The 26,534-nt window shown below is 41.9% G+C and overlaps 1 protein-coding gene across 1 annotated transcript in view; it reads right to left on the bottom strand.

Moving 5' to 3' along the window:
• The window catches only part of KIF27 (kinesin family member 27), a gene marked incomplete at its 3' end in the record, with an annotated part of 75,616 nt that overhangs the window by 29,002 nt on the left and 20,080 nt on the right, over window positions 1–26,534 (bottom strand). Inside the window, exons 6-11 of the mRNA XM_084794540.1 lie at window positions 22,184–22,390; window positions 18,691–18,857; window positions 18,008–18,111; window positions 15,414–15,569; window positions 9,749–9,954; window positions 4,440–4,637 (exon numbers count right to left, since the gene is read on the bottom strand). Of these exons, the coding sequence (XP_084650666.1) occupies window positions 4,440–4,637; window positions 9,749–9,954; window positions 15,414–15,569; window positions 18,008–18,111; window positions 18,691–18,857; window positions 22,184–22,390 (1,038 nt within the window). The remainder of the gene's footprint in view (window positions 1–4,439; window positions 4,638–9,748; window positions 9,955–15,413; window positions 15,570–18,007; window positions 18,112–18,690; window positions 18,858–22,183; window positions 22,391–26,534) is intronic.

Genomic DNA, 26,534 nt, shown 5'->3' with positions numbered 1-26,534 from the left:
GCCTACAGTTGATTTTTTAAGACAGGGTTTTTCTGTGTAGCCTTGGCTGTCCTGAACTCGCTTTTGCAGACCAGGCTGGCCTCTAACTCATAGAGATCCAACTGCCTCTGCCTCCTGAGTGCTGGGATTAAAGGCGTGTGCCACCACACCCAGCTCAAAAAGTCAAGTTTTTTGAGGCCGTATGTAGCCTGTTTTGGCCTTGAACTTGCAATTCTGCCTCAGCCTCTTGAATTTGGGAGTTATAAGCATGAGCCGTCAGACCCAGCCTAGTCTCCACACGGTCTTCTTTTACTGTCCATCAGCTGTCTAGAGGTACTCATCCATCTTCATACCCGTCCTCAGCAGATGGTGCAACTGCAGTTCCACATGCAAAATCGTGAAGCCAGGCCAGTATGTCACATGCCATATGAAAACAGACATCAAGTGGATTAGCGACCTGACCGTATAAGCTATAATATAGGCTAAGTTCTTCATGGCCTTGGACTTGACACCAAAATCACAGGCAATAAAGTGAACTTCAAAATGTAAAGCTTTTGCGCATTAAAAACATTACAGGGATGTAAATGAGGATGTAGTTCAATGGGTAGAGGCCGTGCCTAGCATGCAGGAAACCCCGGGTTCAATCCCTAGCCCCAGATAACCTGCATGGTTGAGCATGCTTGTGATTCCCGTGCTCAGGGAGTGGAGCCTATATGGTCAGAAGTTCATAAGGGTCGTCTTTAGCAACAGAGTGAGTTCAAGTCCAGGCTGAGCTATATGAGCTATTAAAAAAAAAAACAACCCCCCCAAAACAAAAAAACATTATATTCCAAAAGACTAGGCCTGTTAACACCCTGCCGCAGACAAGAAGGGACTCATGAGCCTACCCACAACAAGGGTTTATAAACCACTAGCAGCTGACAAGGAGTGGTGTAGCCACTGGTAATGAGTACATGCTCTTGTATACAATCCAAATGAAATTCACTGGGCAACAACAAAAGAAGGCACAGGAAGTGAAGGGGAGGCTGGAGGAGAAAGGGAGTGTGATGGGGATAACAGAGGGAACTGGGGAAGGGGAGGATGATCCAAATACAATAGGTTCATGTATGAAGACTTCATAATAGCAACCAACTCTACATCCAACAGAGGGCTATACCCAAAATATATAAACAATGCAAGAAACTAGACATCAACAAACCAAATAATCCAATTAAAAATGGGGTACAGATATAAACAGAGAATTCTCAACAGAGGACTCTCAAATGACTGAACAACATCCTTGGCCATCAGGGAAACGCAAATCAAAATGACTCTCAGAGTCCATCTCAATGGCTTAGTAAGTCCACCAGAATGGCTAAGACCAAAAAATAAAAGCCACAGCACATGCTTGTGAGGATGTGATGCTGGTGGGAGAGCAAACATGTACAGTCACTATGGAAATCAATATGATGGCTCCTCAGAAAATTGGTATTCAATCTACCTCAAGACCCAGCTATACCACTCCTGGGCATATATCCAAAAAACAATCAATCCTACCACAAGGACACTTGCTCAACTATATTCACAGAATCTCTATTCATAATAGCCAGAAATTGGAAACACTCCCATGTCCTTCAACTGAAGAATGGATAAAGAAAATGTGGTACATTTACATAGTGGAATACTACTCAGCTGTTAAAAGCAATGACATCATGAAATCTGCAGGTGAATGGATAGAACTAGAAAAGATCATCCTGAGTGAGGTAACCCAGACTGAGAAAGACACACATGTATGTATGTACTCACTTGTAAGAGGATATTAGCTGTAAAGGATAATCATGATACAATCCACAGATCCTGAGAGGCTAAAGTAACAAGGGGGGCTCAAGAAGTGGGGATTTTGACAGTAGCCTGGGAACAGGTGGGGATGAGAACAGCGGGATGGAAGGATAGAGGGGAAAAGCACTTGGAGAGATGACTAGAATTGGGGTGCACTTGGGAGGCAATGTGGAAACCTAGTACAGTGGAAACTCCATGGAATCTATGACTCCCTAGCAAAGACTCCTAGTAATGGGGGATACAGAGCCTGCACTGGCCATTTTCCATAACCAGGCAAGGCTTCCAGCAGTGGGATTAGGTCACCAACCCACCTACAAAACCTTCAACCTACAATTTGTCCTGCCTGAAAGATCTGTAGCACAGATTTGTGGGAGTGGCCAAACAATTTCTAGTCCAACTTCAGGCCCATGCTACAAGATAGCACCCATGCCTGACACTGCCTGCATGGCCAGGAACCAGAGGCTAGACAGCCCAGAGACCGAGGATAGAACCAAACATGAGTGGCAAAAAAAAGTCAAATGAGATGATTCCTAACAATATTATGCTATGCTCGTAGATCAGTGCCTAGCCCAGTCGTCATTAGATGGGAACAGATGCAGAGACCCACAGCCAAACATCAGGGGAGCTCAGAAAACCCTGGGGAAAATGGGAGACAGGATTGTAGGAGCTAGTGGGGGTCAAGGACACCAGGAGAACACAGTCCACAGAATCAACTAAGCAGGGCTCATAGTGCATCTCAGAGACTGAAGCCACAATCATGGACCCTGAGTGGGTATGGTTCTCTGCTTATACATTATGGTCGTGTAGCTTGGTGTTCTTGTGGGACTCCTAATAGTGGGAGCAGGGGTGTGTCCGACTGTTTTGCCTTTTCTTCCTACTAAGTTGCCTTGTCCAGCCTTTTTATGCGTGAGGTATGTGTCTAGTCTTACTGTAACTTGTTATGGCCTGTTGAGTTGACATCCTTGAGAGGGAAATGGAAAAGGAGTGGATCTAGAGGAGAGGGGAGGTTGGAGCAGGGAGAACTGGGAGAAGTGGAGACAGGGGAAACTGTAGAGTGGATATAATGTATGAAAGAATAAATTTTAAAAAAGAAAATGTATCAATAAAATCTATCCTGTATTACTGGTAGGAATGCAAAAATGATGCTGCTGTTGCTGTGGAAAACTAACCACTGGCAGCTCCTGGGGCTGGAGAGACAGCTCAGCAGTTAAGAGCACTGGCTGCTCTTCAGGACTTGGGTTCAATTTCCAACACCCACATGGTGGCTCACAAGTGTCTATAACTCCAGTGCCAGGGAATCTGACACCCTCACACAGACATACATTCAGGTAATACACCAATGCACATAAAATAAAAACAAGCAAATTATAAAAATAGTTGTAGAGTTTTTCTTTAAAGTCTTGAAAAAAATTTAAAATAACTATGATGGCTGCACCTCACCATGAATGTAATTAGTGCCACAGAATTAAATATGATAAGGGTTTGGTGGTAAGCTTTGTATTATATGTATTTTGTCACACTTTACTAAGATTGGCAGGGCTAATAAGCTGCCTCATTAAGGTATAGTGCTAGTCAACAATTCCCAGAGTACATGTGAATAGAAACAGAAGGGAAAAACAGGCTCCTGTACCTTATCCTTTGACCTTCACATGTGCATTCTGTGAACATGCACCCCCACATTCTGGGTGTATACCCAGAAAAACCAATGCAAAAATGAAAATTTTAAAATGGTAAGAAAAATAAAATTTAATATCAAAACCCATTGTATGGTAAAGAAATTGTATCCCAATAAAATTTTTACAATAACAAAACAATTTAAGACTGGGCAAATGCTTTGCAAGGTCTGTAACTGGGCTCTGTGCTGTGCTTTAACTGGCCTGCAGGCAGATGACAGCAGCATTCCAGCGCATCTAATCTGGGGTGCTAACAATGGACAAAGCTGTGCTGCAAGAACAGAAGGCATCTTCCTCTTTTCCCCAAGATTCTAGAACCTAATCCTAGTGAGCTTTTAGTTGTGCTGCAGCCTTGGGCTCTGTTTGCTGTTTGGACAGAACAAAACCTGGGGAACAGAATTAGGAAGTGTCTTTAGGATCCTCGTCTTCCAAAGAGTCTTGGGAGCAAAGTGTGATGAAGACAACTTAGGTAGGAAGAAACAGACACAGAAAGGGCTAATGGTTTTCCCTGCACATCTCAAACAGGCATAGGAAAGCTGCAGTGGACACAGTGCCAGCTTAGCTCCAGATTCCAGGCTGACCCAGAGGTTCCTTCACTTTCTACCTCTTAGAGCCTCTGGTGTGTGTGCAGACAGGGCCACACCTGCACCGGGAAGGGAGGGGATGCCACCACTCCATCTGGACCCTCTCTCCCATACGACAGCAGGAGCAATTGGTCTCAAGGCATTTTGAAAATGAGAAAGTTACCTTCATAAATTTCATTTCTTACATCTGAGTTTTTAATCACTGTAACTTATTTGTGATGTCAAAACCTTTGAGACAGTACTCAGAATTGAGTAAACAGAGGCTAAGCAAAGCTTTCCGTGAATAAGGACAATACTGAAAACCAGACAAGGCAAGAGACACTGCCTCCACCTGAGGGTTTACCACTTCCTACAAGGCTTGGCAGGGAACTATGGACAACATTACTTTGATCTTTTGCTGGTCTCTCTTAATCTCTGCATCCAGTTGCTTCTTTTTCTCGCTTTCTTCTCGAAGTCTCCGCTGCAGCTGCGCTTTCTGGTACTTGAGGTGGTCTACGTTCTGCTCCAGCTCACTGGCACGCTTTTCATTTTGGATGGAGAGTGATGCCAACTTCTTACTGTCTTGCTGCTTCTTCTGTAAGACCTGAGACCACAGGGAAAATTCCAGATTGAGAAAGAGTATTGGACATAATATTTTCATTCAGCGGTAAGGGCAGCCATTTTCTCAGATTCACATTTAGTTGTGACAGGTTCACTAACACATACTTTTCTATACTTCTTTTTAAAAGTTGTTTGAGACAGGATCTCTCACTTCTAATTTGGTAATTGATGAAAACACTGCAATTTCATCAGATACATAAACAAAGAATGATGAAGCTTATTTGACAATCAAAAGAAACTCAACCTCTTGAGCTTTTTTATGAAGAATTCTAATTTTAAAAATATATGCATAAAGTATTCTAGTTACTCTTTAGTCTGCAATCCACTTGCAGTGTATTCTGTAGCTTGGTCTCTCTCTCCACACACGCATACACACAAACACACACACACACACACACACACACACACACACACACACACACACACAGAGGCATGGTGGCTCACACCTATAAGCTCAACACTAAAAAGGCTGAGACAGGACCAATCACAAGTTACAGGCCAGCCTGGGCTATAATGTATGTCTCAAATACACACATACATATGATTTTTATATGTGGTAATATACATATGCACATATGTATATGTATGGTGAATATTAGAACAAGATAAAACTGAAATCTACCTGTCCTGCCCCACGACACAATTAATCATGAAATGTTTTTCAGATATAGAGACGTGTGCATGTAAATGAATCCACTCCCTTCTGGAGGTTACTATACAATATTCCACTCCTACTTTGGAGTCTTATTTTTCTGATCCAACTGTAGCTGGAATCATTTAAAGAGACTGAATACAATTGGTCATTTCCCCTGAAAGTCCACTGCACAGCACTAAAAGCACGCTGACGTTTTCCAAGTGTTTACAGTAGTATTAGATATCAGCATATTACACATTTAAGACTTGAATAGTGGCTCTCCCAGCTTCAGAAGGCAAAAACAGGAGGATGACCACAAGTTCAAGTCTATCCTAGTCTACATAGAAAGTTCTAGGATACCTAAGGCTACATAGCAAGACTCTATCTCATAAACAAATAAGCAAGTTATTAATAAATTATGCAAGTCATAAGTAATTATCACCTTTGTTTTAGCGATAGATTGTTAACATAAACATATTTCACTCTAATTTAAATACTCATGGACATATTGCAGCTTACAGCAGTGCTTTCAAAGTAAATCTACAGGCAAGCATTAGTGAGACCACTGGCTGCACTGCAGAGCATGTGGTTAGACTGAGATAAGACTACTTCCATGCAGAGAACAGTTCAGCTGGGCTTGAACTGATAAGCCTGTCTAGATGCTGGGACTATAGAAGTACGCCACTGGACCAGCTCTTTAAAGATTTTTTTCATATCTATATCTATGTGAAATTATGTATAATATATAGAAATTAAAAAATAATGAGGTCACTTTCTCCCTCCAATGCCTCCCTTGCACTCCCATTTGATCTCTCTCAAATTAATGAGCTCTATTTCTTTAATTGCTGGTACATATATATGTGTGTACATGAATTACACACATATGTATTCCTAAATATATAAATGCAATCTGTTCAGTCTGCATAATGTTTTTGGTATATATATGATGTTAGAGTTGACTACCGGGCACTGGATGGCTACTGGGAGATCTTCCCTAGGGAAGACGATTTCTGCCACTTTTCGATGAGGCTGTGAAGCTATGTGCTGACTGATTGTATTTCACTGCAAATCATGAACCAATACCATGCAGACAGGTCTCACTGGTTTGGGGCCCAAAAGCCTTTGCAATTTTTCTTTCTTCTTTCTTTCCTTTTTTGTTTTTTGTTTTGTTTTTTTTGTTTTTTGTTTTTTGCCTTGTTTTTTTCAAGCAGGGTTTCTCTGTGTAGCCTTGGCTGTCCTGGACTTGCTTTATAGACCAGGCTGGCTTCAAACCCAGAGATCCACCTGCCTTTGCCTCCGTGAGTGCTGGGATTACAGGTGTGTACCTGGCTGCCTTTGCAGTTTTTCATACTGCAATTATATGCTGGCTTTGCCATTTACTATAATAATTGCAAAACTTAACTAAAAATTAACAACACTAGTTTTTTACAGTGTTTTTGTTTAATATTAAATGTCAATGTGCAACATAATAAACTTATTTAAAAAATAAATTTAGTTTGTCACTGTATTTTTCATTTACCCCACAGAGGCTCAGAAGTATACCTTATCAGCATTATAGTGTTAATGCAGATATACTTCTTATAATGTAAAAAAATTAAGCTTTAGGGCTGGAGAGATGGCTTGGCAGTTGAGAGCACTGTCTGCTCTTCCAGAGGTCCTAAGTTCAATTCCCAGAAACCACATGGTGACTCATGACCATGTATAATGTGATCTGATGCCCTCTTCTGATAGGCAGGTGTACATGCAGACAGAGCACTCATATACATAAAAGGAATTAATAAATCTTTTTTTAAAATTAAGTTTTAAAGTGGAAACAAACTTCCACTGGAGTAAAAACACTAGTATTTCAGTATTCTAAAATGCACATTAGAGTAATGAAAATTAGCGTCACTATTCTGCAGCTTGGATATGTCAATTAACTGTGTCTTTCTTTGTAAAGTAATGTAAAAACATCTCCCCCAAGGGTGGTAATAAACTGGTATGTCTAAGATACAGGTTTGCACAGGGCATTTGCAGACACTGAGCAGATGGTTACTACCTCCTTGTCTTAACCGAGCACCAACCATCACCTCACTCACAGATGTGCATGCATATGTCAAAGGCAGGAGAATGTCTAAAAGGACACACTTTGTTTCGGCCTCTGCTCAATCAGATGTTTTTTTCTGAGATTCAGTTCTGTGACTTTTTTCTTTCCTTTTCAGTACCATCAACAAAAAACAATATACAACAGAAAACAGGAAAAGCAAATTATGTTCAGCTATTCAAAGATTTATTACTCTTATTTTGAGTAAGACTATGTAATTTTTGTTTTTATTTTCAACAAGATAAATGTCTGCTGCCACTTCTCTTTTATGCCAGGATCTATCACTGTTGGAGATACAGCGGTGACCAGACCAATAGAGTCCCTCCTTCTGGTGTTTTTGGGACCATCTTCAACAGCCTCAAAACAAACCAGAACTGAACAGGTCAATCATAACCCAACTCTACCTACAACGCGGACACTATAAATGTTTCGGCAGTATGGAAAAATAGAATGGGGGGCTAGGTGTGTAGCATACCCCTTTAATCCAAGCACTCAAGAGACTGGAGCAGGAATATGGTGAGGAGGCCAATCTTAGCTACATAATAAGATCTTGTTTCAAAAATACAGAACAGATGAAACAAATAAAAAGAATCACAGGAGCAGTCTAGAGTCTTCAAAGCACCGAATGAAAATGGCTTCCCTGCACAAAAACTGTTCTGTACAGAACATCCTTCTTTCTCTTTTTAAACTTATATATATATTTAATTTATTCACTTTACATCTCAATCGTAGGCCCCTCCCTTGTCTCCTCCCAGTCCCACTCTCCTTCCCTCTTCCCTCCTAGTCCCCTCCCCCAGTCCTCAGAGACTGGGAAGCCCTTCTCCCCTGTCAACTGACCCCAGCCTATCAAGACTCATCAGGACTGCCTCATCCTCTTCCTCTGTGGCCTGGCAAAGCACCGGCTAGGGAAAAGTGATTAAAGAGCAGGCAACAGAGTCTATGGCAGGGACCCTATGGAAACTGAGCTGCCTATGGCTGCATCTGAGTGGGGGCCTAGGTCTTCTCCATGCCAGGTCCTTATTTGGTGCATCAGTCTCTGCAGGCCCCACCGGGCCCAGATCTGTTGGCTCCATTGGTCTCCTTGTGGAGCTCCTGTCCCCTCCAGGTCTTTCTATCCTTCCACTCTTCTACAAGACTCCATGCCCTCTGCACAAAGTCTGGCTGTGAGACTCAGCTTCTGCTTCGTCCTCTGCTGGGTGGAGTCTTTCAGAGACCATCTATGGTGGGCTTCCGTCCTGTCTCCTCTCTTCAGCAGCATCTACCCTGCTTGCCCTCTGTACAGAGCACTCTTATTGAGTAGAATGTGCATGTGCATGTGCGTGGCTTCCCCAGTACTGAACCGAGGGCCTCACACACACTCACTAAGCAACATGCCCAACTCCAGAAAAGGGCTTTAACTCTTTCTGAAGCTGATGCTAAATCTAAAGCATTGGGAAATGAAGTCTGAACTATAGTACTCAAAGCTACTAACCATTAAACCATCAGCTGTGGGGTCTCAAAGGCTGGAATAGTTCCTATTTGCACAGTGTCTACAAAGTATCACACTGATAGTTCTCCCCCCTCCCCCAGGAGACAGGGTTTCTCTATGAGCCTTAGCTGTGCTGAACTTGCTTTGTAGACCAGGCTGGCCTCAAATTCGCAGAGATCTGCCTGCCTCTGCCTCCCAAGTGCTTGGATTAAAGGCATGCGCTGCCATGCCTGGCCACACTGATATTCTTTTTTTTAAAATATATTTTATTAATTTATTCATATTACATCTCAATTGTTATCCCATCCCTTGTATCCTCCCATTCTTCCCTCCCTCCCATTTTCCCCTTACTCCCCTCCCCTATGACTGTGACTGAGGATGACCTCCTCCCGCTGTATATGCTCATAGGGTATCAAGTCTCTTCTTGGTCGCCTGCTGTCCTTCCTGAGTGCCACCACACACTGATATTCTTATGCACTGCCTAACTGTTCATCTTTTGTCCTTCAGAAAAGGATACAATTACTGTTATCTTTATGTCTTATATGATCTTATGCCAAAATTAAACGTTATTGAATAAAAAAAAATACACTACCCAGACTGTAAAATAAATAATGCAATGGACACACTAGGCAGAAGGAGAGGTCATACACTTCTGATGATTAAATATTGAATCCCACTTCTCTCAATACAAGAATCTCCAAAGGGGAGACTTGCTTACTTTTTGTGGTGCTGGGGATCAAAACCAGGTCTTACATAATCCTAGCACTCAGCAAACAGAGTCTGTGAGTTCAAGGCCAGTCTGGTCAGGACAGTCAGGGCTGCACATACAGAGACTCTGTCTCAAAAACAACCAACTAAACAAAAGGAAGATGTCTTAATGAAGTCTACTTGATTGCATTTTGTAGTCACCTGAACTCTCAGCTTTGCAGCATCCATCTTTCTACGGAACTCCTTCTGTAATTTTATCTTCAGCGCAACATCAGAAAGATCTCTGCTTTCCAGCTCCTGCAGCTGCTTTCGGGTTTCAGTGAGCTCCACTCTTGCCCGCTCAGCCTCGTGTTCCAGCTTTGTTACCTTCAAAGAATACTGTCTGCTCACACACTTGGCATTGTTACCTTCACCGAAACATAGCAATAAGAAGAATTACAAACTTCACCTACAACCCTCTACTCTAAACTGTGGTAATCGCTAACACCCTGCCTGACCTTCAAGCGCTCCAGCAAACCCAGCTTGCTAGCAGCCCTCCTGATGACAGTTCCCATCCACTTCCAGCTGTTCTTTCCACTGCTTTCGTTTGTGTTTTAGTGTCATATTTAAGACTTATTTATACAGTATTCTGCCCATGTGTGCCTGCAGGCCAGAAGAGGGCACCATATCTCATTTATAGATGGTTGTGAGCCACCATATGGTTGCTGGGAATTGAACCTTTGGAAGAACAGACAGTGCTCTTAACCTCTGAGCCATCTCTCTAGCCCTAAGATCTATTTTTAAATGTATGTGTGTATCTGTGTATGTCAACGCACATGTGTGTGGTATCTACTGGGGCCAAAATGGAGCTGGAGTTATAAATGTATGAGTTGCCCAGTGAAGGTGCTGCGAACCAAACCCAGGTCTCCCAAGCCTAGTGAGCTGCTTTTATCTTCTGAATTTCCAACTGAGGCTTGCTGGCATCAAGCTTCAGTTAAGATATGAGGAGGCACTGGGTGTGGTGGTGCACGCCTTTAATCCCAGCACTTGGGAGGTAGAAGGAGGTGGATCACTGTGAGTATGAGGTCAGCCTGGTCTGCAGAGTGAGTCTAGGACAGCCAAGGCTACACAGAGAAACTCTGTCTCCAAAAACAAAAACAAAAAAGAAAACAGAAAAGAAAGAAAGAAAAACAAAACAATAATAATTAAAAGCTGTTAGGAGAGCCTTGTCCTCTTGTGTAGGATTCTTGGGCTTTTTGCTATCTATGATCTTCTTCTTGATTTAAAAACAATTATTATAAAATATTTTACCTAAGAAATGTGATTATACTTGGTAGGGAGGGGGAGTGTTTTTAATGGCAGCACTCAGGAGGCAGAGGCAGATGGATCTCTTTGAGTTTGAGGACAGCCTGGTCTATAGAGTGAGTTCCAGGACAGCCAAGACTACACAGAGAAATCCTGTCTTGAAACAGACGAACAAACAAGAAAAAAAGAAAAAAGAAAAAAAAAAAGAACTGAAAGCCTCATTGCTTGAACTTAAGAGTTAATCAGTATTTGTGACAGCTATTCCAGTGAAGTCTGCTTTTGCTTCAGTACAGAGCCCAGATAATTTTGTTTGTTTGTTTTGAGACAGGGTCTCAAGACCTTGCTGTATAAACCTGGTCTCAAACTCATAAAGACCCACCTGTCTCTGCCTCCTGACTTCCAGGATTAAAGGTGTGCTCCATCACACACAGCTGGATTCCAGATATTAGATAATTTCATTTATAGTTACTTGAAAGGCATGAGTACAAAGCACAGACATAACCAAAAGGTCTTTATTACACTAGCATCAGTGGCCACTGGTCCACACTCAGACTTCCAACTTCAATATGTCTTTTAAAAATTTATTTATTTATTTATTTATTTATTTATTTATTTATTTTTGAGACAGGGTTTCTCTGTGTAGCCTTGGCTGTCCTGGACTCACTTTGTAGGCCAGGCTGGCCTCGAACTCACAGAGCTCCACCTGCATCTGCCTCCCGAGTGCTGGGATTAAAGGCATGCGCCACCACACCTGGCTTCAATATGTCTTTTTACTTGGCTTATTTTAATCAGAATCTAAATAAGGTTCACAATATACCTGATTATCTATTAGGAATCCTTTAATCCAAGGCAAGCAAGATGGCTCTGTAGGTAAAAGCATTTTCTGCCAAGCTTTGTCAACATGATAAAAGAAAAGCACTGACTCTCTCTGTACATACACACAACAAATACTGTTTAAATATTTTAAAGTATTCTTTAATATAGAGATGATGATGATGATGATTTTGGTGTTTCAAGACAGGGTCTTTCTGTGTTAGCCTTGGCTGTCCTGGACTCACTTTGTAGACTAGGCTAGCCTCAAACTCACAGTGCTCCTCCTGCCTGTTTCCCAAGTACTGGGATTAAAGGTGTACACCACCACACCTGGCTTCTTTTTTAATTCATTGTAGTTTAATTTTATTTACATGTATTTATTTGCGCACACATGTGTGTGTGTGCCTGTGTGTTCCAAATGCCATAAGTGTGTGTGTGTGTGCCTGTGTGTTCCAAATGCCATAAGTGTGTGTGTGTGTGCCTGTGTGTTCCAAATGCCATAAGTGTGTGTGTGTGTGTGTGTGCGTGCGTGCGTGTGTGTGTGTGTGTGTGTGTGTGTGTGTGTTCCAAATGTTGTAAGTGGAGGCCTGAGGATAACTTTCTGGAGTCAGTTCTTCCTTCTACAGTGTGGGTCCTGGGACTTGAACTTGGGCCCTGAAGATGCCCGATCTAAGCCTCCTAAGCTGTATGTGCTTCAGCTCCATGAACCACTTTGTTGTTCGCTCAGTAAACCCCTGCTGTTGCTTAAATTAGCAGAACCAGTGCAACCACCCTTAAAATCTTGTAACTTTTTTTTAATAAGATGAAGTTCTTAAACTAAATCCATAGCAAACTACTTTCTCATTCTAAAATTTTATAAATATGTAACCATAATTTGGGCACAGGGGTCCCGCTCAAACTAAGGCACCAGCCAAGGACAATACAGGCGGTAAACCTTAAACCCCTACCCAGGTCTAGACAATGGACAGAACACTCTCCACAGTAGAGTGGAGAGTGGGATATTACTTTCTCACATACTCTGGTGCCTCACCTTTGACCATGTCCCCTGGAGGGGGAGACCTGGTGGCACTCAGAGGAAGGACAGCAGGTTACCAAGAAGAGACTTGATACCCTATGAACATATACAGGGGGAGGTAATCCCCCTCAGGAACAGTCATAGGGGAGGGGAATAAGGGGAAAATGGGAGAGAGGGAAGAATGGGAGGATACAAGAGATGGGATAACCATTGAGATGTAACAAGAATAAATTAATAAAGGAGAAAAAAATAAATATGTAACCATAATATATACAACTAGAGGGCTGGCAGGCTAGCTTAGCAATGGAGTATGTGCCTGTCATGTATGAGGCCTTAGGTTTAATCCCCACATGCCCCCAAGAAAGAAACTACACAAAGCTATAATATATTTTAGCAAACCTTAGACTGGTCATCAATTACTCAAAGACTAATATGTTATGCAGCACTAATTTAGGAAAAGTCACAGGGCCACTTTCCTCATGCTTAGATGCTGAACTGCTATGGATCTATGACAGGCACTGGCCAGGCATGGGGGTACACACCTTTACTCCAGGGTCAAATGAGAAAGGCCACAAAAGGCTCATATAAGTGAGTGTTTGGGCTGCAGTTGGTGGAACTGTCTGGGAAAGATTTTGAGGTGTGGCCTTATTGGAGGAGGTGTGTCACTGGGGGTGAGCTTTGAGGTCTTAAAAGTCCACACTATTTTCAGTTTGCTCATGCTTGTGAATGGAGATGTGAACTTTCAGCTAGTACTTCGCACCATGCGTGCTGCCTGCTGCTGTGTTCCCTGCCAGGATGGTCATGGACTCACTATCTGAAACTGTAAGCCCTTGTTAAACACTTTTTCCTAAGTTGTCTTGATCACAGTGTCTCTTCAGAGCAACAGAAAAGTAGCTCAGACAACTGGGGAGGCAGAAACAGGCAGTTAGATCTCTATGAGTCTACATAGTGAGACCCTGCTCAAAACAGAGACACATATTAATTTCATAAGACACTAAGGCAGGCATAAAAAACCATATTGGGATAGTGTTGATGCCCCTGTTGTCACTAATGGCTGGCATGGGTGTTCTGTGGGAGAAGTGTTCACTGAGAATACTAAAGGTAAACATGCACCATTCCTTTTAACCTTGGGACCTTTGGGAAAGTCCCAAGCCATCCTTGGCTCTAACAAGTTAAGGTTGCCTATATATAAACTTGGCTGCCTTCTGATTTAAAGCACCCATAGATGCACACAGCTACAAAAGCGTATGTGCTTAGTAAGCTCCAGGGGAGACATTGATCTGAAAGAGCACTTATTCCAGAGGCACACCCTGAGACTGTGGGGTGCAGAAGCCATTCACCCAGGCCAACTCTCCACACTCCCAAGGGGGCATCTCATTGCACATCATGAGGGAACACAGTCAAACCTAATGAAAATCTATAATAACTGGAGTGAGGGTAACACAGAGCATGAATATCACTAAGAATGAGGGAGGAAATATACTGGGAAACAGAAGGACCAATAGCTAGAAAACAGCTGCAAGAAAGAACATGGAAATGGGGAAGGCATATTCTTCTTGCAGGAGCAGATTTGAGAATCAGAGTAATTTATGTCATTGATAAAAGTACTGGCCTTGCAAGGAGGACCTGAGCTCAGTCTCTAGACCCCACGTGATGAAAGCCAGAGTAGTGGTGCACACTGTGCCAGCCTAGCCTACTTGGCCTACTTGGCATGTTTCAGCCAGTGGGAGACTCAAAAATTAGGTGGCCAGTGCCTGAAGAACTACAGCCACGGCCGTCCTCCGCCACACTGGCACGCCCATCTCGCCCTGACCCCATTCCCACACAAGGATGGCGTTGTCTTCAGTCCCCTTAAGGGACTAGGGTTGTTTCGCATGAGAATTAGGGGGAAATGCTGGTGTCCCTTACACCTTCAATTCTTTACTGAAGTTCAAAGTAGTCAGGGCTGATCGTTTGAGACTACGGGAAAGAAAGAGACCAAAAAGCCTGTTTCCCTTCTTTAAGGCACCCTAACCCACCTGATGGCGGGCATGGCATCCACCCCAGCCTGACAAAAGACTAAAAGCTTGCCTTACCAAAGACAGTAACTCTTAAGGACAAACCTTTCTATTTTCAGAGAAATAAAAATTACCTACAACTATAAATTATATTTATATTTATAATACTTAATGCTAACAATAAACTAGGTTGGAATACTTGTGTAGTGTGTTCAAAGCCCTGCGTTCAACCCCCAATACAGAAAAAATAATTAATCAACATTGACTAATCATTAAAAATTCTTATTCTTAGGGCTTAACTTATTTGACAGCAGTTGTCCAGCACATGCAAACATCCAAGCTGCTTTTGGTCTAATTTTGTTATTACTGTTATTGTTGTTGTATTTCAGAGGGAGTGACACTGTGTAGCCCAAACTGTCCTGGAATTCACTACTTAGCCCAGACTGGCCTTGAACTAGCACAATTCTCCAGAGAGGTGAGGACCGGCTGAAATCCTGGGTTTAATCCCCTGCTCTACAGGAGAAGATAAAATGCTCCTTTTAGGTATACATGTTAAGTGCCATGAAGTTTCAGCTAACACAGAGCTCACACTAGCTACAACTCAAGGTGAGTCCCGGCCTAACAATCTTCTGCACTCACTGGCTCTGAGACACGTATCTTCAAGTCAACCCGAGCTGCAGACCCTGGGGTGTGTGTCAGCACTTCACAGGCAATCGCACATACTCTTCTTTCTCACACAAGTACAAAATATGGTTACCTGTTTTGATTAGCTCTTTGATCAGATCTTCTTTCATCCTGATGTTAATTGTAAGCTCTCTCATTTTTTGTTTAGCTTTATTAAGTATGAGTTCTGAAGTCCTTAATTTTTGCAAATTTAACTCTTGACTCTCCTGGAGAGACTCCATCTTCACATCTTTAAAATCAAAGATACAAAAATCTGCGTAAAAGGATTCAACTAAAGTAGAGTTTTAAAACAAAAACAGAATAAAAGCGATTTAAAGTGGCTTGCTTTTCCATTGCTGTGGCAAAACATCATGGCAAGGCAATTTATAAAAGAGAATATTTAATTTGGCTGACAGTTCCAGAGGACTCAAGTTCATGATGTCAGAGCAAAGGCACAGCCTCAGGAGCAGCCGAAATCTCACATCTTGACCCACCACAACCATGAGGCAGAGAGAGCACTCTGGGAATTTTTTTCAGTTTTTTAAAATTAATTTATTCATATTACATCTCAGTTGTTAGCCCATCCCTTGTATCCTCCCATTCCTCCCTTCCTCCCACTACCTCCCTACTCCCCTCCCCTATGTCTGTATCTGAGGGGGACCTCTTCCCCCTGTATATGCTCATAGGGTATCAAGTCTCTCCTTGGTGACCTATTATCCTTCCTCTGAGTGCCCCCAGGCGTCTCCATCCAAGGGACATGGTCAAATATGGGGCACCAGAGTTTGTATGAAAGTCAGATCTCCTTCTCCACTCAACAGTAGGGATTTTGTTTTGTTTTTCTTTTCTTTCTTTCTTTCTTCTTTTTTTCTTTTCTTTCTTTCTTTCTTTCTTTTTTTTAAAGACAGACCTGGGGTGTGAGTTTTTTGAAACCTTAAAACCTGTCCCCAGTAACACACTTTTCCTTCACCAAGGTCAACTTTCCAATACTTCCCAAAGAGCCCCACCAACTTAAGACCAAGTATTCAAATAAGCCTATGGGCTGTTCTCATCTACACCAGCTCAGAGGTAGCAGTAGGAGAGCAAACAGGAAGACAGAAAACAGGAAGCATGCACAGCAATGACATCTAAGCGTCTAGCTTTTAATTTAAAATATACATCTTTATACATACATACAGCTATGTGTATGCTTTTATCACACCCCATAAGGTTGGGAGACTGGTCCTAGCTCCCTTTACAGCTGTGTGAGTCAGCCATGGGAGCCGTGTGACCTTGCTGCTCAAGAGTGTGCTGTAATACAGTGTATCAGTGTCAAAGCATGTGAAGCACACCACTGTTTGCTTACTTCATTCTCCTAACTGGGCATGCGAAGAAGACCAGTGAGGACACTCTGGCCTGAGTTTCTTTTGTGCCTGTAGATTGGTACTTGACTAGTACTTATCTTTACTATCCTACACTTTAAAATTATCATTAGTTTTGTTTTTGGTCTAATCTTGAAAAATATGTTAATTAATCTTGCTTTTGTATGTTAACCCACTGATAGGGCAAAATGAGAAAAGTTAAAATATCTCATTAGAGTGGCTGGAGAAAGCACTCAGAACTTAAGAGCATATGATGCTCTTGAAGAGGACCTGAGTTTGGTTCCTAGCACCCACACACTGGGTAGCTCACAACTGTAACTTCAGCCCGGGGATGCAAAACTTCTGGCCTCTGTGGGTATTTGTGCTTATGTACACAACCCACACAGAGACACATGATTTTTAAAAAAGTTTATAAAAATACTACTGGAATTTTTGCTCTATAACTACATTTTTTAAATTGCAATTAAAATATAACCACATCCTCCTACTTCCCCTGCCTCCCTCTGCCCTCCTTCAAGTTCAAGCAAAGCTCCCTCACTTCAACCCCTCCCATGCCCCACCACTGCTTCTCAAATCCATGGCTTCTTTGTCTTTGATTATTACTGTCATACATATATCTCACAAGACTCTTTTTAATAAAAATTCCTATCAATTTGTTCTAAAACATTATGAGCACTAATTAGGCTTCAAGGTGGAGCACTGATGACAGAATGCACAGTGGACAGGCCCCTAGCAGACCTCCCACAGTGCACTGCAGGGTAATCAGCAGAGCAGCACAAGTGGAGTAAGTCTGCATCTAAACTTCTGTCCTCAAAGTTTAGGTCTCCAGCTAGCTAGAGCTGACTGGGAGAAGCCTTTCTTTGTTTCTTTTTTTGAGTCAGGGGCTCTTTGAGCAATCCAGGGTTACTTCAGACTCTTAATCCTCTTGCTGTAGGGGCCAGGGTGCTGAGACAGCAGGAATATATAAGCACACCCAGGTTTTAAAAGTATTAAAGAAAACTGGGCTGTGGCACACACCTTTGGTCCCAACACTTGGGAGGCAGAGGCAGGTGGATATGTGAGTTCGAGGTCACCCTGGTCTACAGAGCAAGTTCCGGAACAGCCAGGGCTACACAGAGAAACCCTGTCTAGAAAAACCAAAACCCAAACAAAAGGATTGTTAAGGAATAAATACACTGGAACACTACAGGTAGAACTGAGACTATGACGTCAGCTCCACCACCTGAGGAAGCTCTTCTGCACACTTCTGGCTTTGAGAGGAGCTGGGTGCTTCCTAAATGACCACTGAAAAACCAACCCTACATCTGCATCGTCGGAGAAGGACACCTACCTCCATTCCCCAGATAGGACCTCTGTGCTTCATCCTGAGGATCACTCAGTTCAACAAGAGAGCAAGCAGAGCCTGGCTTTTTGACCCATGACTGACTTCTAGATCTGAAAGAGAATATTTTTAGAAGGTTAAGATTAAAGACAACTTCCTTGTTAGCATTTCCTCCAAAAGGTAATAGAATGTTTTAAAATAGTAATTGTATGGAACAAGCAGATTTTACAAATCTTTAAATTAATGAGATTACCTCCACCTTGGATCCAACGTTTGTAGCCACTGTGGCAGAATACAGAAAACAAAATCAACCAACCAAACTAACTCTTTGAAAGCTTAAGTCTAGTGGCTCAGTAGTTAAGAGCACTTTTGCTCTTACAGAGGACCCAGGTTCAATTCCCAGCACCTACATGGCCACTAAAAATCATCTGTAACTCAGGCCCAGACAATCTGAAGTCTCCTCAGATACCAGGTAGGTAGGTGGTTCAAAGAGATACAAGGGGGCAAAACACTTAGACACAGAAAATGAAGTAAATAAAAAAATTTAAAATACAAAAAAATTGACTTCTGTACAAAACACTATTTTCTTAATAAATTAAGATGGCAGTAGATTCAGCAGAAACTCCTTATTGAATGGAAAACCCACCAACAGTTACAGTAATGCTTACCAAACGGGTCTCTGTGCAACATACCGGATTCTGGGTTTCTCCTGGCCCTCCAACTCCTCGTCATCACTGTTGTCGGAAAACTGGCAGTGGAGAACTTCATCTTGCTCTTCTAAGTGACCCATTAGCATCTGACTTCGTGTTCGGAACCCAGCGAATACTTGATCCAGAGAGTGCATAGGACCTGAGTAGACCTTGCAAGTGATCCCCACCCAACAACAAAAGAGGTGACTCTTCAATGCTGACTTTTATCCTAGCACTCACAGAGTTTATGAGGGGATATAGGTAAGTACTCCTACGTAACCAGTCACTGAAATTACGCTCCCTATAAAATGTCAAAACTAACTCCACAGAACTATTACACTTCGCAGACACAGTTTCTTCCAGATACTACGCTACCTTTCTTTTCTATTTTCAGTGATGGTGTTGTGGAGAACAGTAATCAAAAGGAAAGTCCTAGAGAAGCATGAAAACACCCTCACTCCTTGCAGAGCATGTGGTCCCCAGCAAAGGGCACGGAACTCAGCTGCCCAGAGCAAAGCTCTCGGGGAGTGTGGGGCTCCACCCATCCTTGATACATGCAGAGGAGAGACATTGTTAATTAATGGCCCCATGTAATTATACAATAACTAAACTTTATGGGTCAGCTAGGAATCTTCAGTATTATAATGTTTCTATTGAAAATATATTTTAAATGCTCTAGAATGACCCTGAAAACATAACAGAGTAAAAACTGCTTTTATACTGTTGTTCTAGATTCTATTTCCAAATATTTCCTTGTCCATCACCTCTCAATAAGGAAACAAGAGGATGACTTTTCAAAAAGAAAGTAAATAATGAACTCTTAAGGAGACATTCGATGTGTTAGGGTGAGTCACTGCATAAGCTATTAAAACTGTAATGTCTAGTAGGATGTATGTATCTCAGGCGTTCAAGTAGTTACCTCTAGCTGAGGAGCTGATGGCAGATAATGAATGCCAGGAGAAGGGAGTGAGAGTTGAGATAGGATAGATATTGAATCTTATTCAGAAATTTTGGCCCAACAAGACAGGAAAGACACATCAAACGGGTCGAATGCAGATGGCCAACTCACTATGAATGTAACATGTATAGAACTCATTACTCTCATGATTGTCACATGGTTCTCCCTGCTGTATTTAGTTTGTTTTATACATGTGTAATAAAATAAAAGTATTAAAAAAATAAATCCATCCCAAAGAATCACAGGCTTGGCTGAACTCAGTTACAGAGGGCTTGCCTAGCATCTCCAACGCTCTGGGTTCTAGAACCAGAAGTGAAACAAAATTTAAAAAGAATCAAACAGGATAACATTATTTGGTGCTTATTTTGATTTTGCCCAAAAAAGCAGATATTGCAATTGATACCATATGAAATAAAAGTATATTTTATGAAGTTAAAAAAGGGGGGGGGATGTGGCCACTGAGAGGTTTATAAATAATTATAAAAGAAGGACATGCAAGCACACGCCTGTAATCCCAGCACTTGTGAAAGTTGAGGCCGACAGACCTCTGTGAGTTCGAGGTTAGCTTGGTCTACAGAGTGAGTTAAGGACAGCAAGGCTACACAGAAAAACCCTGTCTTGAAAAACCAAAAACCAAAACAAATAAACAAACCAAACCAAAACAAAATAAAAGGACATGCTGTTGAAAGGAAGATGTGACAGGGGTCCTGTGGGTAGTTTGAGAGGGAGAGAAAGAGATGGATGTTATATTCATGTATGAAAATTTCAAAGAAAAATGAAAACTTAAGAATTAAATTAGATGGCAGTAGAGCCCTCATATGCCTCATTCCAAAAGTGTATGCTTGGCCCTGATCCTTACATCTGATTTCTGTGTTCCTACAGTTGGTCACCTAGTGGGAGTGTCAACAATGAAGTGGGCAGGGAATAAAGTTTCCGAAGTGACCTCCCAGTGCTGAGGACTGAGGCACAGGGAGAGGGCACCCTGGCTCTTCCCTATCGTTCCCTTCTCTCTGTCCCACAACCATTGAGGCAGTAAAGTGTCCCTGCCACATGCTCCCTTGGCTGTGAGACGCTGCCTCACAAAGGGCCTGGTGAAGCAGGAAGACAAGCCGTCAGGGACTCAACCCGTAACCCAGAGTAGAGCTTTCCTCCTTTCTTAGGTATTCGGTCACAGTGACGCAAAAGCCTAATGTTCTACTATGGTGGTCAATGGAAAATAACTACATATTCAACCATAAAGAAAATGTCAGTAGCTTCCCAAAGTAAGATGAAATAATAATTACGATGGTTTAAAATATAAGGCCTGAGCATTTAAACCTGAAAAGCTACAGGCAAGGATAGCATTTGTCTTACTGACCCTGAAGCACCTATGCCTGGGTGTAACAGGCAGAGGTACCATGGATGTACAGTGAGGGTAGTGGGGCAGTACCATGCTGGGCACTGTTGCCTAAGTGTGGGACGTAGCAGGCACTGTGGATGTACAGTGAGGTACAGTGGGGCACTGCTATGCTGGGCACTGTCACCTGAGCCTGGGACATAACAGGCACTGCGGATGTACAGTGAGGGACAGTGGGACAGCACTGTCAAGTCAGCACTCTCATAAACTCTGGACACCCAGCAGAGTCCCTGTGCTTACTCTAAAGAACCAGCGCTCACTTAAGTTTAGTCACACCTAAACCTGTGTGACACAGTCTATCCCTACCTACACCTTGCTGCTTTACCTATTTTTCATTCTTTTGACTAACTTACTGCATAGATCTGAAACAGATTATTTTCATTCATAAAATCAGTAAGTAGACACGAAAACTCAATCTGACAATTAGGTCTTTTTCATAGTAAACTTTGATTTACTCCACATCAATCTACTCTGGGGCTGGAGAGATATATAGTGGTTAGAGAACAGGCTGCTCTTAAAGAGGACCTAGATGTGGTTCCCACACCTGCATGGCAGCTCACACCTGAACTCCAGTTCCAGAATATCTGGTGCCTTCTTCCAGCCAACACAATACCAGGAAAGCATATGATGCACATACACATACATAGGCAACACATCTATACACATAAAATAAAAATGGAAAAAGATAAATCTACATAGACATAAATTTGCTACCTACAAACTTACAAATAAAAATTAAAACTATGTTTCATGTGATGTCTATGCCATTTTGACTGTCAACTTGATAGTGCAAAATGACACAAAGTTTCATTTTGAACACAATTACACAGACAAATTAGATAAACAGCAACACTGCCTGACCACACTTCATTCTGAGAAGTTACAGGGACAATACTGTAACACCAACAAACTTAGTCTGTCTGAAAATGCAGCAGCAGGTCAGCTGTTTCCTTCAATATTCCCTCTAAACTTGTTCATAAATTCTCTTATTTCATAATTTTCATCTTTAAAATGCTTAAAAGGAAATGTACATACATAAGTGTCCATAAAACCAAAAGGAAAAGAACTAAGATTTTACAAGCACTTTGGTATTATAAGTAACTTTGAGATCTCAAAAGGAGTGAGGCTAGTGTTTGACTCACCTTCTTGAAATCCTGTCTTGATGAGATACAGACATAGCGTCCCCAGTGACTATCGAATGGCACCGTGTGAGGTCTCTTTACAGCCATCCTGGCATCAGGCCCATCTCCACAACTTTGTTTAACTGAAGATGTCATTGACAAGTTAAGTTTTGCTAATTCTTCACTCAGTTGATCCACAAGAAGTTGCTGTTCTATGATCTTTTCATTCTTTGTAGAAGAGGGATGTTTGAGAAACAGAGAGCCTCAGTACATATGTAATCATGAATGAACACTAAGTTACAGCGTCCAAAGTCACAACGACCTACATGGCACCTCATCCTTCACGCTGGTATCCAGAAGCAACTAGGACTGCTCTAGGAGCTAAGAATGGTTTTCTTCTTCAGTACTGGCATCAGGCCCAGGGCCTCGTGCACACTAGGCAAGGGCCCACCACTGAGCTATATCCCTAACCCACAGAAAACTTAGTGAATAGTATGCAGAAAGAGGAGAAAAAAAAACCCTCAAAAAATAAATGCCCCATTATCTAAGATTGGATAATTTGACACGGTGATTCTGTTTGCTTAATTAGCTGTTTTTATACAAGTTTGAACTTTCTAGCTGAAATACAAGATGTACCAGACAAAGCTAAAAGGCACAGAAAGTATTATACATAGGATATTACAGCAAAGGAGACAGAAAATGGTAAATTCAGCAAAGTGAAACTTTAAGTGGCAAAGGAAGCCCAAAGCCCAAAGAGCAGGAGCCACTGAACTGGCAGTGCTGGGGAAGAGAGGATTTGGAACTCAAAAGCAGAAAGAACTGTGTACAGGAGTGTGTCTCTGGTCTGTAGGTGGTTTGGGTTCAAAGCATGGCCCATGTAGAAATAGCTAACTTCAATATTTGTCTTATAAACATAGTGCACCAGTGGTGCCACATCTTTAGTCCCAGAATTCCGAGGCAGTGGTAGCTGTAGCTCTGTGAGCCTGAGGCCAGCCTGTTCTACATAGCAAATTTCAAGTCAGCCAGAGCTTCACAGTGAAACACTGTCTTAAAAACAACAACAACACAAAAAGTATGCAAATAATGTATCAGCCAAGGCTGGTGATGTGGCTCAGGTGACAGAGCTCCCCCAGCATGTGCAAAGCCCTAGGTCCCATGCCAGCATCACACAACTGGGCATAGCACTCATGCCTGTAACACCAGTACTTGGGAGGTAGAAACAGGAGTTCAAGGTCATCCTTAACTATGTAATGAGTGTGAGGCCAGTCTAGGCTACGTGAGGCCCACTCTCAAAACCCACCACAACAGAGGACTGCTAGGTGTGGTGGACACACACACACAAGTACACACACACATATGCACACACACACATACACACACACACACATGCACACACATGCACACATGCATACACACAGAGAGAAGAAGTGGAAGGAGGAATAGAGAAAGCTGGGATCCATACACAAATGTATAGAGGGCTTACCTAGCACTCATGAAACCAGGTATCAGGTTGCTGGGTATATATGACTGTATGAAAAACAACCTAGTTCCACACGTAGCACTGACAGCTACACTTTTCAAAAGCACTTAAGAATAAATCTAGCACAGGGCGTGGTGGCACACGCCTTTAATCCCAGGACTCAGGAGGCAGAGACAGGTGGATCTTTGTGAGTTTCAGGCCAGCCTGGTCTACACAATGAGCCTAGAACAGCCAGGGCTACACAGAGAAACCCTGTCTTGAAAAACCAAAATAAATAAATAAATAAATAAGCAAAAAATAAATCTAGCAAGGTGTGTGGGTCACATCTGTAATGCCAGGACTCAGAAGGCAGAGGCAAGTAGATCTCTGAGTTCCAAACTAGCCTAGTCTACATAGTACATTCTAGAGCAGTTAGGGCTATCTAGAAGGTCCTGTCTCAAAGAATAAAAACCTTCCAAAATTATTGGAAAAAAGTAAACAATATAAATAAGTGAATGTGATCACAGATCAAAAAATGTTTATTTTTTCCAGGCATGGTAGCCTGTGCCGTTAATCCCAGTAGAGGCAGACAGATAACCTCCCCACATACTTAAAAATGAATCTTTTTATAAAAAATATTATAACCAATTTCCTTGATGAATATAGACACAAAAACACTCAATAAAATATTGGGAAACAATCCAAGAACACAGAAAAGGAACATCTACCATGACCAAGTTGGCTTCATTCCAGCAATGCAGGGAGGGTTCAACAGATGTTAAAGCAATAAATGTAGTTCATAACATAAACTGACCTCAAGGTCAGAAGTCGCATGATCATCTCAATAGATGCAGGGTGAACTTTGAGAAAATCCAACATCCTTTCATGATAAAAACCCTAGGGAGATTAGGGACAAGGGGAGGATGTCTCAGCTAACGTTATGGTAAGTGGAGAAAATCTCTTAAGTATTTCATGTAAAACTTGGAGCAAAACAAGCAACTCTACCTTCTCCACTCTCATCCAGTATGCTATTTAAAGTCTTAGCTAGAGTACCAAGACAAGAAAAGCAAATGAAATGTACACAAATAGGAAAGGAGCCCAGACTCAGGAGGCAGACCTCTGAGAGAGTAAGGCCAGGCTGTCCTACAAATCATGTTTCAGGCCCACTAGGGCTACAAAAGGGTACCATCTCAAAAAAAAAAAAAAAAAAAGCTAAAGTATCCTCACTGGCAGGTGCTGTACACCAGAAAACCAGAGCTAACACTCTCTCAGCCAAGTGAGTGACACAACTAATATAAAAATCATTAGGTTTCCTGTATATTATATGACAGGTAATACTAAGATGAAATCAGAGAATCAGAGAAACTTTCCCGCTTGGAATAAATCTACCTCAAAGTGTGAAAGACTTCTACAGTGAAACCCTAAGGTCTGAAGAAACAAACCAAGGAAGACAGTAAAAGACGGAAAGACTTCCCCTGCCATGGGTTGGAATGATCAATGTTGTAAAAATGGCCATCTTACCAAAAACAATCTACAGACTCAATGCAATCACAATCAAAACCTCAGTGACATCCATCACAGAAAAAGAAAAAGTCTTAAAATTTGTATGAGACCACAAAAAAACCTAGAGAGTCAAAGAAATTCTGAGCAAAAAGAATACATACATGGTTAAGTATTACTATGCCTGGTTTCAAAGCTATGAAACAGAGTCACAGTAACACACAACAATGTGGCACCAGAAGCCAAGCCAGTGGAAAAGACAGGGGACCTAAATTTAAGTCAACACAACTTCATCCACCTGATCATTTTTCTTTTGACACCAAGTTTCTCTATGTATATCCCTGGCCAGCCTAGAACTCAGTATGTAGACCAGGCTGGTCTCAAACTCACAGAAATCAACCTATTTCTGACTCCCAAGTATGCCATGGTCAGTGACCCACGAACAAAGATACTAAAACCAAACAAACACTGTTGCAAAACCAGCCCCTTCAACAAATGATTTTGGAAAAACTAAGTACCTACATGTAGAATAATGAAATTAGATTCTCACCCTCCACAAAAACCAACTCCCAATGGATCAAAGACCTTAATGTAAAACTTGCAAACACTGAAGCTACCACAAGAAAAAGTAGGATGTGTACTACAAGATACAGGCACAGATAAGGACTTCCTAAATTAGACTCCAGTTGCTCAAGAAATACAGTAGTCGGGAAATGGTTCTCATGAACCTAAAACACCCTGTATAGCTAAGGAACTGTTGACCAAGTAGAGAGGTAGCTACAGAATGGGGAAAGTCTTTGCCAGCTATGTATCTGACAGAGAAGTGGGATCCAGAATACACCAAGAAGCTAAAATGAACGTTACTTAAAAGCAGGGCTGTGGATTGAGCAGAGAGTTCTCAAAAGAAGAAATACAAATGGGTAATCAAATTTTAAAGTATTTAGCATCACTTTAAAACTAAAGTGAAAACTAAAACTACTTTGAGACACTATTTTACCCTAGACAGAATGGCTTAAAAAAAAAAGTGATGGCAAGACACTTTAGCAAGTTGAGATTGTTTGCTGCCAAGCCTAATGGCTGGAGTTTGATCCCCAGGACACACTGTGAAAGGAGAGAACCAACTCTGTTAAGTTATCCTCTGGCCTCCAAAGTGCACATCAGCACACACATTCACACATGGGTGGAGGTATAAACAAATAAATCTTCAAAAAATAAAAGGACAACAAATGGTGGCAAGAATGTGGGGAAAGGGCAGCTCTTACTGTTGAGAGTCTCAGGGTGGAAGTACCTCAGAAAGTTATAGTAGAACTTCCATATGGCCCAGCTCTTCTGAGTGTTTATTAACGTATTCTCTACAGGTATGACAAAGACACTTAGATACCATGTTCACTGCTGCTCTGTCTGTGATGCCTA

This window comes from Acomys minous (assembly GCF_964271855.1).
Source record: "Acomys minous genome assembly, chromosome: 9".
NCBI classification, from domain to species: Eukaryota; Metazoa; Chordata; class Mammalia; order Rodentia; family Muridae; genus Acomys; species Acomys minous.
This window is presented reverse-complemented; position numbering and strand designations above follow the sequence as displayed.